The 19063-nt window shown below is 39.2% G+C and overlaps 1 protein-coding gene across 5 annotated transcripts in view; it reads right to left on the reverse strand.

Moving 5' to 3' along the window:
• The window catches only part of LOC139970975 (uncharacterized), an 88140-nt gene that overhangs the window by 11424 nt on the left and 57653 nt on the right, over nt 1-19063 (reverse strand). For 4 of the 5 annotated variants that reach the window (XR_011794272.1, XM_071977081.1, XM_071977082.1 and 1 more), the window contains 3 exons: nt 12013-12191; nt 1680-11416; nt 157-505 (listed from right to left, as the gene is read on the reverse strand). Coding sequence is in view for 4 of the 5 variants with exons in the window: in XM_071977081.1 (XP_071833182.1) it covers nt 157-505; nt 1680-11416; nt 12013-12191 (10265 nt within the window). In the remaining variant the exon portion in view is untranslated. Of the gene's footprint in view, nt 1-156; nt 506-1679; nt 11417-12012; nt 12192-16066; nt 16174-19063 lie in introns of those variants that run through there. The other variant, XM_071977083.1, reaches the window with a different exon arrangement.

The following is a 19063-nucleotide window of genomic DNA, read 5'->3' on the forward strand; positions in this document are numbered from 1 at the left end:
GATTATTCACAGTAACGATCATATGTGTACCAAGTGTATGTATTTACTCAATAACTATTTCTCATAGTGGTGATAATAACCAGTAATAAGAAGTCAAATACTACCATGACAAACAAACAAACAACTCATCTGTCACACTATCCTGGAGTAACTTACCTCCCATTAACTTATTGAATGGTTGCATACACTGTTCTAGACTTCTCCTCCTTGCTGATCCTCCTCCTCCATTCGACACCTGCCTCTCAGCCTCTCTCAACTTCTCCTGCAGGGATTGCCTCCTCCGTGTCTTCACAAGCACCAACGGATCAGATAGGTCGCTGTTGAGACGATAGTATTTCCCTCTATCTAAGGCTACATCTTCCGTCAGGGTGTCTTCCTCATCGTTCGAGGAGAAGTCCCTGAAGTCAAACTGATGGTGCGAGTCCACATCACTGCCTGCAGAGTCGGATAAGCTCATGGCTAGACTGGCCGCATGGAGAGATTCTATCTCTCTGTCAATCAGATCCTAGAAAAAGTTAAATGTTAAATGAAAATATTTTATCAATAAGACCTTTAAACCATTACTACCACCCATGAGCATGCCTTACGTCCATGATCACGACAAGTGATTCAAACATCACAGTGTACAACATTTGTACTATTGCATATAGTTTACTACTACATTTGAACTGTGGCATATATATAGTGCACTACATTTGTACATACTGTGGCATGTAGTGCACTATATTGTACATATGGTGGCATATAGTGCTCGCCATTTTTACATTGCTTATAGTTTACTATATTTGTACATACTGTGGCATATAGTTAACTACATTTGTACATACTATGACATATATATAGTGCACTACATTTGTACATACTATTGCATTAATAGTTTACTACTACATTTGAACTGTGGCATATAGTGCACTACATTTGTACATTCTGTGGCATGTAGTGCACTATATTTGTACATATTGTGGCATATATGGCTCGCCATTTTTACATATTATTGCAAATAGTTTACTACATTTGTACATACTGTGGCATATATCTAGTAGACTACATTTGTACATACTGTAGCACATAGTTCACTACATTTGTACATGCTGTGGCATATAGTGCACTACATTTGTACATACTGTGGCATATATCTAGTGTACTACATTTGTACATACTGTAGCACATAGTGCACTACATTTGTACATACTGTGGTACACAGTGAACTATATATTGTTCATACTGTTGATTAACCCACTTAGCAAGCTTCTTAGGAGAGTGATTTGATTGACTTAGTAATCTTACTTGTCACAAGACATATTTCCTTGAGAAAGGCAAGGATATGGCATCAAAATATTTGCATATTGTTTTTGTTCCTTCTTTTTGGTTGGATTTGGACAGCCAAAAAAAAAAAATATATGGTAAATCATTCTAATTGTTTAGTATTATATCAGTTTTGACTAATGCCTTACTTTCACATTCAACTAACAAAGGAGTCAGGGAGTTCATGTGGCAAATACGAGCAGCAAAATTCAACAAAAGATTTCTAGCGGCTGCTGAACCACTTGTTACACCTCATAATTCCTTTATATATTTCAGATACAAGACGTGTGATCTGTAGAACCTATGAAACTGTTCCTTTTAGCTGTTGACTAAAAGTAAATGTTGTAAAAAAACAACTTAATAATTTTACTCACCTTTTCACCGTCTTCTTCCTCAAACGTTCCAAAGTAATTTTTCGATGGTGGTTCCCTCGGAAGGGGCTCTGTCGATCTATTCCTGACCCCGTCGAGCTCGCGCTGAGCCTGAGCGATTTCCGACTCTGAATTTCGATGCAACTCTTTGTACTCCTCCAGGAGGGCTTCGATCTCATTTTTCTCATCAAAGAAGGATGGAGGACCGCTACTAACGAGGTCTTTCCTTAATCCTTGCAAAAATTTCAAATGTTCGCTAGGCGGTTTCCTCCTCTCGGGTGAGAGACCCGTTGACGGAATCAGGGCCTTGTCGAGACTCATCTGCTCGACATCGTATTCTTCTTCCTCCTCTCTGTGACCTTCTGAATTCTTTTCCCATGCTAAGATCTCTCTCTTCTCTTCTTCGTGCTGTATGTCGAGATCATTCCTGGTGTGTAACCATTCTTCTTCTGGGATATCATTTTCCAGGAACCTAAGAAAGGCATCCGTTTCTCCAATGCCGTGCATGATTCTGGCCTCCATCAGTTCCACGGCGATGTCACTTCTACTCCAGCTGTTACTTAGACGTCTGACGCCGTCCCTCTCGTCCCTCAAAGACTCCAGGTCTGGACTAGTCCAGCTCTGATCTCTCTCCGTTCCAATTCGTCCCGAAGTCGAGACGTCTATCTTCTCATCCTCATCCTCGTCGCTGAACACCGGCGGGGAAGCTCGATCCAGCTTCTTATTCTTCAACAAGAACTCCTCCAACTCATTTCTTACGTTATTAATGTCCGAATCGGAGATCGCAGAATCTATTGGGCTTAAGCTTCCATTTGATCTATTCGGGGTGCTGACCAATTCACTGGTTTGCATACTGTTTGTAAATACACCACTGCTGGAGGTGAGATGTGATGCTGTGCTCTCGGAAGGGAACCTCCTCTGCGTATTCACGACCGTATCCTGTGTCCTCTGACCACTCATCCACCCTTCTACAGCGGCAGGCGGTTCCCCAACCTGAGGAGATTGTGGCGCTGGTTCTGTCCTTGCAACCTCTGGCCAAGTGTGTGGCATACTTGGTGTGTAATGAGCAGGGTTCCAGTGCTGTTCGACCCGGTTAGGGAATGGAGGGATGTTAATGTTAACAGAGAGAACATAGTCATTCGAATGGTCTTTTGACCTCTGAATGGGTAATCCAGTTGTGTAATTACCAGACGCTTCACGACTCCCAACCCGATCCATCTTATCTCTCATAAGCGATGGATTTGGATCGACAGATAGGGGGGCACTGTCAACGTTCTTACTCTGATCTGTCACAGCAGATGGATCGACAGGTGTAACTGCAGAGTCTGACATGAGAGCAGCTAACTCAGGTTCCAATTGGTCATCCAGCAGGTCCGGATCTATTCCACCTGATGCTCTCTCTTCCTCTATCTCAACCTCTTCCTTTAGATTTTCCTCTATTATTATTTCAGTCTCTTCATTTTCTTCCTCTGTATTATGCCCCTCCTCCTCCTCCTCCGCCTCCTCCTCCTCTTCATCTGAGAAAAACTCATGATCTGCAAACTCTGAATCAAAGCTGATGTCTGAGAATACAGGCATCTGGACTCTCTGAGGTACCAACTCTTTGTGAGATACCACTTTCTTGCTCTGGACTTTAGCACACTCAGCTGGAGGCACCCTGTCGTCCACTGAGGTTACCACCGTATCATTCTCTGTGATATTCGTACGAGTGATGAAGGGCTTGTTTGCTGGCAGTCTATCCCGATTGCCATTCTCAGGATGCTCGTGCTGCAGATCATCGAATCTACGATGAAAGTCTTCCTGACTTGATAGAGTTGACGCCTTACTTTTAATAGGCTCCCAGACAGGTGGTATTACATTCCTGATATTATTGGTTGGATCTTGGCCAGATCTGCCATTGTTTGGCAATAAACATCCTTTACATCTTGCACATAATCCAGCCTGCTCTGAAGCCATCAAATCACGTTTCTGTCTTTTGAAGCTGTTATCAAATCTATCTCGCTCATTTGGCTGGTCGAGGTTCTCGACTCTTCTTGATATCTGCCCATCGTTCTTTCTGTGAGGTTCATGTTTAGCGATTTCGTCCCGATCTTGAAATGGTGATGAGGTTCTATAACTGCTTAAAGGAGAGTCTTTATTCCTGTCCTGATTGATAGCCTGGACATCTCTGGATTTCCCAGGAACATTCCGAGGTCCATGGCTGAGACTTTGATGAGGATCTTCTCCTTCGCTTAGTGTTGCCTCCACTGAACTTTTTCTTGGGCTGACAAGTAAAGGATTATCAAAATCGGGTAAACTGACCGACCTTTCGAATGGTATTGGTTGCAAGTTGGCCACTGGTGGGAAAAGATCCCACCTGAAGTCACCGGTGGGAAAAGACCCTTTGGAATTACTATTAAATTGATTTCCTATTGAGTTATGTGTTAGAGGTGCAAGGTGAATATCTGAACTACCCGGCACAACTTCAGTGCTAGATTTTTTTGAAAATCTTGATGACGTACTACTAGGGGAAGCCTGAGGTGATGTTTGGGTACAACTTGTGACATAATATGGCATTAATGAATCATTACATCTCTTGTGATGCTTCTCTGATGCTGCATCTGTTGCTACTGCGAGAAGACTTGGGAATTTCCCACTCTCCGCATCATCTCTCATGTACTCTCTTGCAAAGGAAGAGCACTTTTGCTTAACTGATTCCTGTTGTGTGTGTATCTCCAAGCTTGAGGTCGGCCATCTCTCCATCCTCTTAGCCGCATCTGACTCGTCTCCATCTGTCACAGGATCACGTATATTGGATTGTACAAAAGTATCTGACAAGATACCATCCTCTGTCGCAATCTCTTCCTCAAGGTAAAATGTTTGATGTACTAACAAATCTTGACTGCCTTTTTTCTCAACAAATTTACTCAGTTTGGCTTGAGATGTTTTCACCACACCATCATTCCTTCCTCCATCTATTTGACTTTTGCCAGTAGCTCCTTTTCTGGTTGATTGAAGGGGTCGGATCCAACGTCTGATGTTGGGAGTCGTTTCACCCTCAGAAAGATAATCGTCATCACTGCCTAAGTACTTCGACGGACTGTCTTTGAAGAATTTCCTCGGGGGCGATTCTGGAGAGGAACATGGCGATGCTGTGGAAAAGCAAACTCCAGGAGATGCAAATGAAATTTCCAAAGGAGGCGTTCTCGAGTTTGTCCTTGGAGAGAAACCTCCTAAACCATTTGAAAGCTTTAAACAGTTTGGAGAGACTGGGATTCGCACAGTATTTGGTGGCTTTGGAATAGAGTGAGGATTACCGAAGGTACTGGCACTTAAATCTTCCTCTGAGAATGAGTGAGAATTGAGAAGAGATTCTTCCTTCACAACAGGAAGTTGCTGTACCTGAGAGCTGATACGTTCCTGCAACTGGAAATTGTCTGCATCTGGACTTCTTACCAAATCACTGGGTAAATCTTGCTCTGCTGTAAAGACATCTTTAATTAATGCTACTTCTACTCGGGATGGGAACCAATCAGTACTGCTGCTGTTTGAAACCTCATTCCCTGATAAATCATTCAATGAGACATCATCGTCATCATCGTTATCGTCATCATCGTCGTCACTCTCATCAGAATACCCATCCAACTCTACTTCACTGACTACATATTTGTCTTCCTCTTTCATTGCTCTCTGATACAGAGCAACATCTCCTTCCTCATCTGACAGAGTGTCATACGATGGTACCATTCGATGGTGTGATACCGGCGACGATGATAACTCTGGGAGATCTCTCTCCTCTTCGATCGGAGGTAAAGCGTATGGATCAAAGATCTCCTCACTATCTAAAGCATGCCTCTTGCCATGGCTAAATATCACACCCACTGAGAGGAGACTCCGCTTGAAAGACTCGAGATCGATATCGTCCGTGTCATCGTCACTATCGCAATCCTCATCAGAGTAATCCTCGTCGGGTAGCGACGCTTCGTCGCGAACAGAATCGACGATGTCAGTAGATACTTGCTCATTATGCAGACTGCATACCTCATCCTCCTCTGGATTGCTGACTTCTAAACAATCCTCTTTATCATTTGAAGAAATGCCACGACTTTCCGGATCAACTTCATTTTCCACATCGTTATCATCTTCATTATCGACCTCACTGGAAGCACCACACTGCACAGTACAAGTGCATGCATTATCATCCGATGAACATTGCTGACATTTATTTGGTACGTGGAAAGGGGAGGTGACTTTAATACTAATACACCCTTCTGGATTGAAATCCTCTTTAGGTACAATGCCATCACATTTATCTTGAACCAGACTATTTGCTGCATGTCTGTATTGAGATGAAGCTAATGTTTTGATAGAGTGTCGACATCCGTTTACTTTACTATGCAGTATACGATCCTCATCATAATCTTCCCCTTCTTCCTTACTACCCCAACCGGCTGGAGACTCACAATCTGATTCTGCATCACCAGTATCAATTTCCTCCAAAATTTCATCCTCCTCAACGAATGGAGAAAATACTTTTTTTACACCTTCGAATGGCTCCTTGACATGAAGTCGAACACTCACTCCTTTCTTTTCAAAGTATACTAACGGCATGAGAGCATCCTCGGATTCCTCATCCGGGCATTCCGAAAATGCAACAGCGGTATCGGTGCACTTTCCATTTTCGACGGTTGATGAGTTATCCACATTATCTTCTTCTCTTCTAGCTTCATCTCCATCAGGTGACTGAGTGAGGCTGCATATCAATTTCTCGGAAGAGTCGCTTGCACTTTTTGAGAGGTCACCTTCTTCAATGGTTGATAAATTATCCACATTATCTTCTTCTCTTCTGGCTTCATCTCCATCAGGTGAATGGGTGAGGCTACGTATCAATTCTTGGGAAGAGTCGCTAGCACTATCTGAGAGGTCACCTTCTTCAATGGTTGATAAATTATCCACATTATCATCTTCTCTTCTGGCTTGATCTTCATCAGGTGAATGTGTGAGGCTACGTATCAATTCCTGGGAAGAGTCGCTAGCACTATCTGAGAGGTCACCTTCTTCAATGGTTGATAAGTTATCCACATTATCTTCTCTTCTGGCTTCATCTCCATCAGGTGAATGAGTGAGGCTATGTATCAATTCCTTGGAAGAGTCGCTAGCACTGTCAGAGAGGTCACCTTCTTCAATGGTTGATAAATTATCCACATTATCTTCTTCTATTCTGGCTTGATCTCCATCAGGTGAATGAGTGAGGCTACATATCAATTCCTTGGAAGAGTCGCTAGCAATGTCTGAGACGTCACCTTCTTCTCCTCCATCACCACCTTCATCTTCTTCTTGCAAGGAGTGAGTGATACTATGGAGTGAGCCCATATCACTCTCTGACGAAATGCTCTCAGGTGAGCTAGAATCTGTACCGGTATCTCTCAGGTGTTCAACATTACTGGCTACAAATGTGCCGGAATTACCATTTACATCTTGCTGAAGTGATGCGTCATCACCAATGGCGGGATTGTTGATTAGTTCACCTGTCGATGTGGGAGTAGTATTAGTGAGATACAAAGCTGGGATACAGGCAGCATTGTTTGGAAGACTCTGAGACGGAGGAGCTTCATGGTCACTTAGAGATGATGAGGAATTGTCTGAGAGACTAGATGAAAGGGAAGATGAGGATACCTCCAGCGACTCCGAACTGTGCAAGTCTTCATCTGTAAACGAGGCAGGACGTAAGCGATGTTTTGATGATCTTGTACTAGGAAGACTCACATTATGGACACATGCAGCCTGCTCACTAATGTCTGCATCCAATTCCTCATTTGATAAAAATGCTAAGCCACTATCAATGTCATCTCTTACAGTGTCTTGTTCTGGCTCTACAAGAGGTGACCTTGCCACAAAAACATTCTGGGATACGATGGGTTCACCTTCATTTCCAACTAGTGATGCATCTGTAAGATATATGTCTTTAGAATATGTTTCACTTAACTTGCTGAGTGTTTCATCCTCTGGTGCCACTGGGGAACCACCATTAGCAGGACCTGAACCATTGGTTTCTGCAGTTTGAGAGGAAACATCAGCCATATTGACTTTAGTTGATTGATTCCCAATCTCAAATTTGTCAGTGGGATCATTTGCTGATCTTTTCACAAGATTAATATGTATACCATTAACAGGGGAAGTCTGGCAGCTGACTTCATCCACACTGATGGCATGTTTAATCTTTTCACACGGTGACAACAGACCATTCGTTGTTGGAGACATAGGTTCATCTGAAGTGCAAGTTCCTTTCGTTGAAAAACAGCTGAAATTGTGAACAATCGTGTCTGACAATCCATAGATATGATCTGGTGAGGTATCATTATACTCATTGTTTAATTTGTCAACATCAGTCTGGCAGCCGACACTTGCTACATTCATTGTTTCTTCACTCTCGTTGGATTTATTACCGTGATCGATGCCATTTTCGGTGCTTTCACGACCGTTACCCATTTCATGATTCTTCCTTGACAAATTGAGTGGAAGTACACTTCGTTTTCCATGACAGTTGTCAGCTGGTGTCTGGTCACTAGCAAAGTTGATCATAACCTCAGACGATGACGTCGTCTGTGATTCTGCCTCTATTGAGATTTTGACCGTTTTAATTTCTAAATATATTCCTATGTCATCTACATCCTCACAAACTTGGACTTGGACTTTGGTTGCACTCATGTCATCTTCCAAGGTGCTTACTTCCTTTTCATTATGAGGGTGTTCCAATTTTTCATACCTTCCATTAATGGGTGACAGGGAAACACGGTTGATACTACTCTCTGAAGTTTTAAAGTGATTTGCTTCCAGAACTGTCTTCCTGTCTTCACAAATGTCATCAGCATCAACCTCATTTTCACCATCTACCTCTTCTGAATTTTGCCTTGAATTTTTATTACCTAAAGATTCATCAATCACTGGTGAAGAGGAGGTCAAATTATCACGCAGAGAGTCCAAGCCATTTGCTTTCATATGTTTCCTTTCTTCTCTGTCACCACCATAATGTTCATCATCATCATCATGTTCATCATCTATCTCATTCTCATCTGGAGTTTGCCTTAAACATTTATTGCTAAGTGGTGTATCATTCACTGGTGCAGAAATGGTGACACTATAAACGTCCCGAGGATCAGTGTTGTCTTCTGCCGACAATTTACTTTCTTCACCATCATCATGCCGACCATCATCCTCATCTTCCATCTGCTCGTCAGATTTAATGTTTCCCTCATTGTGCGAAAGATTCTCACAAATTTTACTATCACCATCACTAGGAATACTCTCTGATTCTGAACTTGAATCTCCACCTAAAGACTCTGCTTTCTGGGGGAGATCTATATCACAACTGATCTCCAAGAGAGGATCCAGTTTGTCTACATTACACTGAACCGTTTCATCAGAAATAAGAGTTTTATCCAATGATTGCTTCTCTTTCATGTCCTCTGTCTGCATTTCTTCCACTGAAGACCCTTCATTTCCATCTTTATTTCCAGAGGATGAACCACTCTCAAATGAGCTCTCCTCATCACTTAATGAGTCATATAAGTTCATGTTGTTCTCACCAACATTTCCAGGAATAGTCTGTTCATCAACAACTACTGGAACACATTCCTCCTCACTCATTGCACAAGGGTCGTCCTTCCCAGCATCTCCATCATCCTTTTCACTGTCCTCTAACTTAGCACTCTCTGTGTCTGCAAGAGTATCATTGCCACCTACTAAAACCAAGGAACCGTTATCATGCTCCAACTTCCCATCTTCTTTGGAAGGTAAGCTACAATTACAGGTATTCTTGGTATCTCTTCCAAGCTCATCGCATTCATCTGATGTCTTCCTTGACAAATTACGCCCAGCATTACACAAATGACATCCTACCTCATCTGGAAAACTTTTCTCAACTGCATCTTGAAGAAGATTTTTACTTTCATTTCCTGGATGTTTCGTTTCGCTACTCCTCTCTGTCGATCCCTCCAAAAGAGTATCATGTTTGTCATTATCACCAAAAGTATCCGATTGGTTCAATTCGGAGTCATCTTCATCTAAAGAATCCTCTTCGATACTGTCATCCGAAAGCTGAGATTCAGAAGATTTAGTCTCATGAAGGACAGCAGCTGGCACAGCTTTTACCTCTAAAGGAGAAGCATCTGGCTTAACCTCTGGCAATGGTTTCAAATATTCCTCCTCAAGAGGTTTGACATTACTATCAGGATTACACTGTTCATCATCAATGCTGATGGGGACGGTATCGCTACATTCAGCTTGAACGATATCAACTTCCTCGTCGTCAGATCTGTTTGGAAGCTCAATCATACTGAGACTCCTGTCTCGGAAAATGTTCTCACGATCGGAATTAACGGATATATCTTCCAGAGAGACAGATCTCTCGGGATTCCATGGAACATAATAAGCTTCAGAGGCTTCTTTCTGAATTGGAAATTGCTCTAAAGATGTCCAAATTCCTGTTGAAAACTGTTTTCTCTTGGATACTTTCTTTGGAAATTGAGATGAAGGAGTCACAAAAGAAACAGGTGAGTTACTGGAAGAACTATCTTTATCTTTCTGCCACACTGGTGCCTTTCTCTCCCCTCTCCTTAATACCTTTCTGGTTAACTTTGACTCTGTCTTCTTATCACCAAGTTTTTTAATTTTTGGTGATTTGACGCAAGATACATCCGGGGAACTGTTTGTCTTTGACCTGGTGGTGTTGGGAATTCTTTTTGTGGATTTGATGCAATCAACACCTTTCTTCGGTGCTGAGTCGTTGCTTGACAATTTGGGTTTGACAGAAGATTTAGTCCTTGGAAGTGTTGAGCTGAGTCCAGAATGCTTCATTGTGACAGTCTGGATTTTCTTTGGATTAATTGATAATCCGTTCTCGTATACCTTAGGTTGATATGAATGTTTCAGATTTAGTCTGTCGCTGCTACTCTTTCCCGGAGGCAAATTCCCTTGAGATGGTGATACTGTTCTTCTAATCAACTTACCCCTGTCCCACTGCCTGTTTCTTGTAGCATCATTCTCTTCATATTCCAATGGGTCCTTCTTTTTCAAAAATTCAAATTTGGGTTTCACTGGTGGGTACAGTCTTGAAAACACACTACCACTATCTGTGGTTCCTTGAACTCTTTTCCTAACTGGCTTTCTACATTCAGCTACGCTGCTGTTTCCACTGACGACCCTTCTATCACTACCAGCGTTTACAGAGTGTGAACGTGCCCTCTGAGGCAAGGACTGTTTTGCTCTCCCGTTCTGTGAAAGACTCGACGATCTCTTAGGACTGTCGGATACACTTTTCCTTCGCGCTCCTTTAGAATTACCTCCTTTAATATCTGGCAGAGACTGAGCATGCCTATTTAATTTCAAACCCATTTCGGTCCTCTGCTTTTTCTGCTGTTCGTCTAAGCTAACACTGCTGGTTTCGGAGCTGGTAGATGACAACATCTCGATGGGTGGAGAATACAAAACTAGCTTCTCCAACTCCTGCAAACGTTTCTCCTCTTCTTCGATTTCTAATTCTGTAGACATTCTCTGAACATCGACTGCTGCCCTCTTCCTCTCTAAATTGGATTCCGATTTCCTTTCTGTGTATCGCATCACTAATTCCGTCTGCACCAAACGTTTCTGACGAACGTGTGTCTCACAGATCATGTTAACCTTGAGATCGACAAACCTATCAATTTTTGTAAAGTCGGCTGGCTGGTCCATTGCAGATATCTCTTTTTGAAGTTTGAGAGAACCTATGGAGAAAAGGAAAAAGCATTGGAAACATTTAATTTGCTAGATTACAAAGTAATCAAGTTACTAGAAAATGAAATTTTGGCTGAGTTAAAAAATGAGGGAGAATAAGGTTGGTACTCATTTGAGCATCCTTTCTGGTTTAGGTTTTTTTGTGCCTCCAATGAGTAAGAAAAACAGTACTTTCTTGTAGTTTTCTTTGAAAGATAGTAATACTATTTTTAAGTTTTCTCTGGAACCTATCTAAGTACAAGTATCACTACTGGTCTGCTTCAAGTTGTGAAGCACTAGATCTTGAGTCTTGTTTACACAACAGGACAAAAACTTCAGTGTCCACAATGTAAACTCATTTCAGATATATCTTTTGACTCTGGAGCAAAATGAAGTATCTGAATGATTTGAAATGACATTTGACCTCCAACAATAAACACAGCACCCAAGAGAAATAATGGGCATTTACATACCAAGTATAAAGAACATGTTAGCTGGACATGGTGAGTTTTGTTTCCAAGCCAAGGAATTACATACATACATACATACATACAAACAAATTTTCCTTTGCTTTTGGCTAGGAATCAAAATGGTATCTTAAACCCACCTTCATCTTTGTCCTTTTTTAGCTTCTCCATCATCTCTTGTAATTCTGCTTCAGCTTCTTCCATACTGAGAGTATGTTCTCTCTTCAAACCAGACAAGACCCTTCTCTGCCTCTCAAGCGACTCCACCTGGTTCTCAGATTCCATGTTATAGTCTTCTTCATCACTCAAACTACAATCTCTGCAATGAGTAATATTAGAAAAAAGACCAATGACTTAAGTTAACATTCTAAGAGTGTAGAGTATTTACCATAAACACAAATGCAATGTGGGTAGTTTGCACTAAATTTTACATACCAATAAACTATGATTTATTAGTGATTGCATCAACTATCTGCCAATATGTACAAGAGCCAAAACCGGGGTTCAAAAACAAGATGATAAGACACTTATAATTGTGGATCTCAGAACTGTGCACTGTGCCAGGTATCCACCATTCAGAGCACAAACAACAGAGCAGGAAATATTCCTTTCTGTTTCTCTTTCTTCATATTCCACCTAATACCGAGTCAGCAAGCTGCAGGGCTGCTTTATCTTACATGCAGTGTACAATATGCACGAATACTAAACATGTCATTACTGAATGACAGCTATTAACAGACCATGAATTTATTAACCACCTCCTTCACTGGCTCAAGTTCCAATATGTCACTAAAATAATCAGATAAAATCACACTCCAGGGGGAGTTTTGTGGACTTTTTGACTCAATTTAATGAGAGATTATCTAGTCAGTCTTCGGATAGTATTTAAATCCATAAGAGTTGCTGTCACTCTTTAATGTACCTACCAAATAAGATCATTCAGAGACAAAAAGAAGAGAAAGATCAGAAAGACGTTCACTTGTCAGTTACATCAGTAATGTGGAATATTGGCAGAGTGAAACGATGAATGCGAACCTGTACAGTAGTATCTGACAGCAGATTTGGGATGCTACTTAAATCTAATGAACGGTATGAAGAGGCAAGAAAGCAGTTGCAATACCTTAGGATGGTACAGTATGAAGCATGTGTACAGATGCCTTTTGGCTGTTAGCTCTATCACTGTAAAATCTATTTCAGTTACAGTACTGTCGGGATATATACTGTATAACAATATCAGTTGTTCATATCTACTTCAAAAAATTGTGGAATGCAACTTGATTCATTTTGAAAACCTACTGTACTGTAGGGTACCATTGATTGTAAAAGCTTTAACCTTCTTGACCAAAGCTTTGGCAAAACTTACTGAATTTTGTCAAATAACTTTACATTTAGAGTAATTATATCTCATGATCTGCAAATTTAGCACACTGGGTCACTAGCTGAGATAACAGCCTTGCTGTTTTCTAGTGTCCTTCAAATGTTAACCTTCCTACTGTAATGTTAGTTTTGTATTAATCTTGTACAAGCATATGAAAAAAAAAATGGAAATTGAAACATTCCCTTGGAAAAACTTTCTGATTTTTTTGTAATAAGAGTGAAATCTGATGATTACTTACATGCCATAATCCCATCATAAAATTGTTCATTAGGTTTTTTTTTTGGTCAATCTTCATTTACAAGTATATGGTCTGGTCAACTTTCACTTCAACTAATGAAGAATTGTATTGTATTGGAGTCTTGATTGGGCTTGCACATTGTTAAAACTACTGCTACAGGGCCGGGAAAATGTAGGAAAATATCAATGCCTCTGCCCCACATATCGCTAGCAACCCATGTTAGTTTACAGTTTGGAGTCATTCAGTATACAATTCAACAACACCATTCAGTCAATGAAAAAGCTAAGTCAATTTGAATGCACAGTATAGCATTGAAGTCAACCCAGGTGATATATTATTTGCACAAAGCCTACACTGAAACATAGGGCTACGTGACCATATATTTCATGACATTATGATCAACACGACACATCAAATCACTTGGCTCAAACATAAACCTCACTACACCCCGGTGCTGTCACTTCAGATAGTAGACGTGACCTTGCACTCTACAACAGAGGAGCCCGGAAATTTTAGGCAAATGTGAAAAATTATTTAAATGGAGAACTATGGTGCTGAAAATTATTCTCTCTCCATTCCAAATGAATATTTTGAACCCTTCGACTCGGCATACATCTCACGTATGACTCGCTTATTTGAACTAAGCAGAAATGATTCACAATCACGACACACCCAAAACTATGATCAACAGAGCAAGTGACTGGTTTATATTTAATACTGAACGGCGGTTGGGAGCTTAATCAAGCCTGAGGATATGACAAAGCCTTTTCAATGTATTTGCATGTAGTGAACTACTGTAGATATTAACTATTGAAATATTTGTTAACTTGCTAACATTTATCTCATGCCCATTATAAACATTAACGATGAGCATATAGAATAAAAATGCAGAGTAAACAATAATTTCATAAAGATTTTAGCTGTATCTGTAGGATACATGTTATGGCATATATGTGAAAATATTACTGAAAGCATTGCAGTGTCTACTGTAAGTACTAATGTGAAACCAATGACACTTTAATCCATCAAAGAACAAATATATTGGATCAAAGGGAATATTAAAAAAAGATGAATCATACATTCATAGCTCGGCTTTTTTCAGCTGATTGTTATCATTGTTTTCTTTTATATTGCTATACAATCATTCATTTCTTTCTTTCTCCACAACTTTCTAATCATCCAGCATTGCTACTGTGTAGTTACAATACAGTAAATTTACAAGATACAGTGCAGTTACAAAGATGAAGTTAGTTTGACAGGCTGTGAGAAGGTAGTAAAAGCAAAACGAGGGGGTGGGGGAGGGGGGGCTTATCTAATGCTTCCAAATACTGTACATATGCACAATTTAGGAAGAAGTAAATAACAATCCCCAGTTCACCCACAAAGTAAACATTATTCACAGCATAATAACTAAATAACAATCATAAAAAAAACTCCCACTGCAATGTAGTAAGCCTTGATTTCTTCAAATTCATATCAATAAAGATGTAAAGATTAACAAGTTTGAAAATTTTAAATTTGGGTCCATATTTTATAATGCATTTTTCCTTCTTTGTGGTTTACTCGCTGATTATATTGACCTTTGGTGGCAAAATGTTTCTTGAGGGTATCTTAGTTTGATCATATTGCGCTCACATATTTGGAAACACTGCAGTCAGTTTGGTTAAGTTGCAGGGGGGGGAGGGCTAAAAAGCTACTTAAAAAGGATAACTTCAGACAAAATGTTAATTTTGATACATTGAAGGCTACTTCAATGAGTGCAACTGTATTAACCATTTTATTGAAAGGAATAACCCTTTAAATCAAAGTTCATCAAATTCACTGCACTAACTTAGTACCAAAGTTTGCAACTCGACAGATCATGAAGTAGGAAACACAGGTTTCTATTATCTATATCAAAAACAAAACAAAAAAACTCATATATTACTGTCTATTATTACTGTCATATATTATTACTGTCATATATTATTACTGTCATATATTACTGTCTATTTATCAACCACACTGGCTCTTAATTCTTCCTGCAATCATTATCTTCTTATCAAAGATCCCTCCAAACCTCCCCTTTTCCCCCCTCCCCTTTGCCTGCCCCTTTAAATCAGACACATAAACATAACCAGAACCTCAATTGTTCCATCACAGTGTGGGCAAGAATTTTGCAATTTAATACAGATAAACACTAATTTACTGTCAAAGATTTATCTTCTCAAAGAAAACACCTGTCCTCCATGCCTTCTAGTACTCTATACCAAATAATATCCTGTACCCCTAACCCCCACCCCCCCCCCCCTCTGCCACAACATACCATCCAATCCCCCTTCCTTCCACACATGTATGCTTTTGCCATCTAAGGCCTTCAATGTGTTGTCATTAGAGTACTGTGTAAAGCCTGCACTAGTGATGCCACAGTGAGAATACCACATGGATCTGTGTGTAAGGTTTCACACATAAGTCTTAGCATTGTCACTGCAGAGCTACAAAATTAAAATCTCACCATCCTGTTCAAATTCTGAGACACTGATGTTACTGTCAAGCGATAATTTAGCCTACTGTAAAAATGTCATCATTCACTACTCACCAAATAATCACAAATAATCCATCCCGTGTGGCGTGTTTAAATGTAGAAAATTTAGTTTAAAACAGCACAACAAGGCAAGCTTCAGATTTAACCATGGAAACAGCTGCATGTACCATGTAAGAATCTACTAATTTTAGATGACCCTCTCTACAAAATGGTCTCTCCCAAATTAAAAGTTACTGCAACACTCCCAGTCAAAATAGATCAGTGCTTCTAATTAGATGCAGCTTAGGATAAAGCTATCCACATGATTAAATCCATTTCCAGCCCTGCCACTATAAATGAACTGTTTATACTTCATACAGACAAAAATGAGTGAGATCAGACCAAAGTAAATGAAGAAAAAGCAACTTTCAACACTACATAGATATATATAGATGATACTGCACATATCCTAATGGCAAAATACCAATCTTCCCCTGGCTATTTCAATTATTGATTTTAAGACTGCACAAAGTGAGGATGAAAACCACGCTGATGCATTTAATCCTCCTCCTTTTCAGAGTGTTAACAATAGGGTTCCATTGGGTTCTATTGTTTAGTGACATTCTTCCTAGCAATCCAATCTCATTTTCTCAAACAAGGGGGGAGAAGAAAAGTCATTGTACCTTTTGTAGGACCATTACTTAGGGGGGAAACTAAAACCCAGAAGTATGGCTAGTACAAACAATCATGAGATATTTGAGGTATTTAAGAGCTTCTGAATATGCAAACAGGAGTTCCTTTGAAACTATTTTAATGACTTATTCCAGATTGTTGTTTTTTTCTTTAACTTTTGAAAAAACTGTCTCAAAGATGACAGTGAAGTTGAAAAATGACCCCCATTTGACTAATCCCATTAAGCCAGTAAAGTTGGTAATGGGAATAGTATATGGCTAAAATAGCAGTTTTTAACAAGAATAAAAACAAATATGCAACAAAATTTTGATGATAATTCACAGATTTAAATTGTGCATGTAAATATTAATTGGACTGGGAGAATTTATTTAAGATGATGATCATTTACATCTTAATATCATGACTAACCAAACACAAGGACTTAAGAAACCACTCTACCCAATCAGTCACACATCCTTTGAGGTCAGCAACAAATACCCTCGTAATTTGAAGGATGTTTCTAAGAAACAATACAGCTTGTAAATGCTTATTGATTCTTTGTCCTGGAAGTAAGGCTACATATTTAAAGTACTAATTATGAGAATATTGACTTAAGAGATAATGAGAGGCATTTTACTAATGTCAGCTTGATAGCTTTCAACATATCCCTTTAGTGACTGAATGAAAATCATATATCTATCTAAATATGTAATTTTATTAACAAGTGATTAAAAACAGTCTAAATACTATTCAATTCAATCTTTAAAAAAAAAATTAAAAATTAAAAAATCCAAATTGTTTTTATTATTGCCAAAAGTTTATTTCCTCTTTTCCACTTTCTATTATTATTATTACTATTACTCTATTATTGTAATTCTTACTATAGTACTCCTTGATACATTAATTTGATTATTAGTAGTAATAACCCTAAGAGATGCAACTTTGCAAGGGGAAAATGACTATCAATTCCTTACGTGATTAGCCACCAAACTAATCAGTGAATATTACTATTTAATAATCTTTTTTTTTTTACTATTATTTCTACAAATTCCCTATTTGACGTATGTATATGCCTTGGCGTTGTGACCAACCACTTGAAATGTACTAATCATACAAACATTTATATTTACACTAAAGATTTTTTAAATTAATGTTTTGTTGCCATATTTTATGTTATTAAATTTCTAAAGTACTCTTCAGTCAAGTATTAACATGAACTTTGGTTTGCAGACTCAAAAATGTTTTTTTTTAATGTAATCTGTTACTACAGACTTTAGTAGATGGAACTTACCACTCTAAATACGACAACAACAACAAATACGAACATAGAAAACACATTTTGGATTTCAAAGAAAATGAAAGGAAAATTGAGTATTGGTATTTCAACACAAACAAACCCTTCTGTGTGGTAAACATTCTTGCCAGTTAGGATTAACACATAACAACATGTTTGGTTTGAATGGCAGTTGAAGAAGTTTATTGCATTCCCTCCTCCCTAAACATAATCTAGACCAGGGGTTCCCTATAAACTGGGGTGCATGAACCCCCAGGTGGTTCGTGAGTCCATCCCAGGGGTTAGTGAGATGTTTCTGAAAGTCAAAACTAGAGTACTTTTGTTGAACTAAAATCTGATATATCATATAATTTAGTAATGTACAAAAGTCGTACCCATCGACAAACTCTACAATATTACACTATGAACTTGATCTTTTACGAAGCACTGTTATACATATTATAGTATAATAATGACTCAGATCGTGTCTCGAACAATTGGGGGTTCATGCACAACTCAGGCATCCACAAGGGATTCGTGGGGAAGGGGGATAAAGTTTGGGAAACCCTGGTCTAGACTGACAGATGGTGTTCTTTTTAACAGTCTACAACAAAAACAGTCTACAACATATCAAAATAATGTTGTGCCTTTATATTAAGTAATCCTGTATGGGCTTTATTAGTGAAACATTCTGGGTGACTTTTCTTGTTAAAATCTTTCACAAGCCAGATGTGACCCAATAGTCATCAACTAAAAACCTCTGTCGTATATTAACAACTGAGATATCCCGCTCTTTTATAGTCCGTGGAGATTTAATGTCATTTCTAGGGATGATACCCAGTGCTTTCCATACCATGTCACCAGGAATCACAGCACACTTTTGGTACAATGTACGAAAGGAGGTTTACAGAAGAATAGGCATTGCAAGAGGAATTTTTAACTTTTTTTTTTTAGATAAAGTATGGATAAACAAATCAAATATACCTCTGAGAGAATTTACAAATTTTGATGGAGACGAAAAAATTGTTGGATAGAATAGGTTAGGAATAGATGAACCAGTTTTTCACACAGGAATATAACTCCAGTGCTTTTACCAATTGATATTTCCAAACTTACAAATTCAAAAT

The sequence above is a fragment of the Apostichopus japonicus genome, chromosome 8 (assembly GCF_037975245.1).
Source record: "Apostichopus japonicus isolate 1M-3 chromosome 8, ASM3797524v1, whole genome shotgun sequence".
Classification (NCBI taxonomy): Eukaryota; Metazoa; Echinodermata; class Holothuroidea; order Aspidochirotida; family Stichopodidae; genus Apostichopus; species Apostichopus japonicus.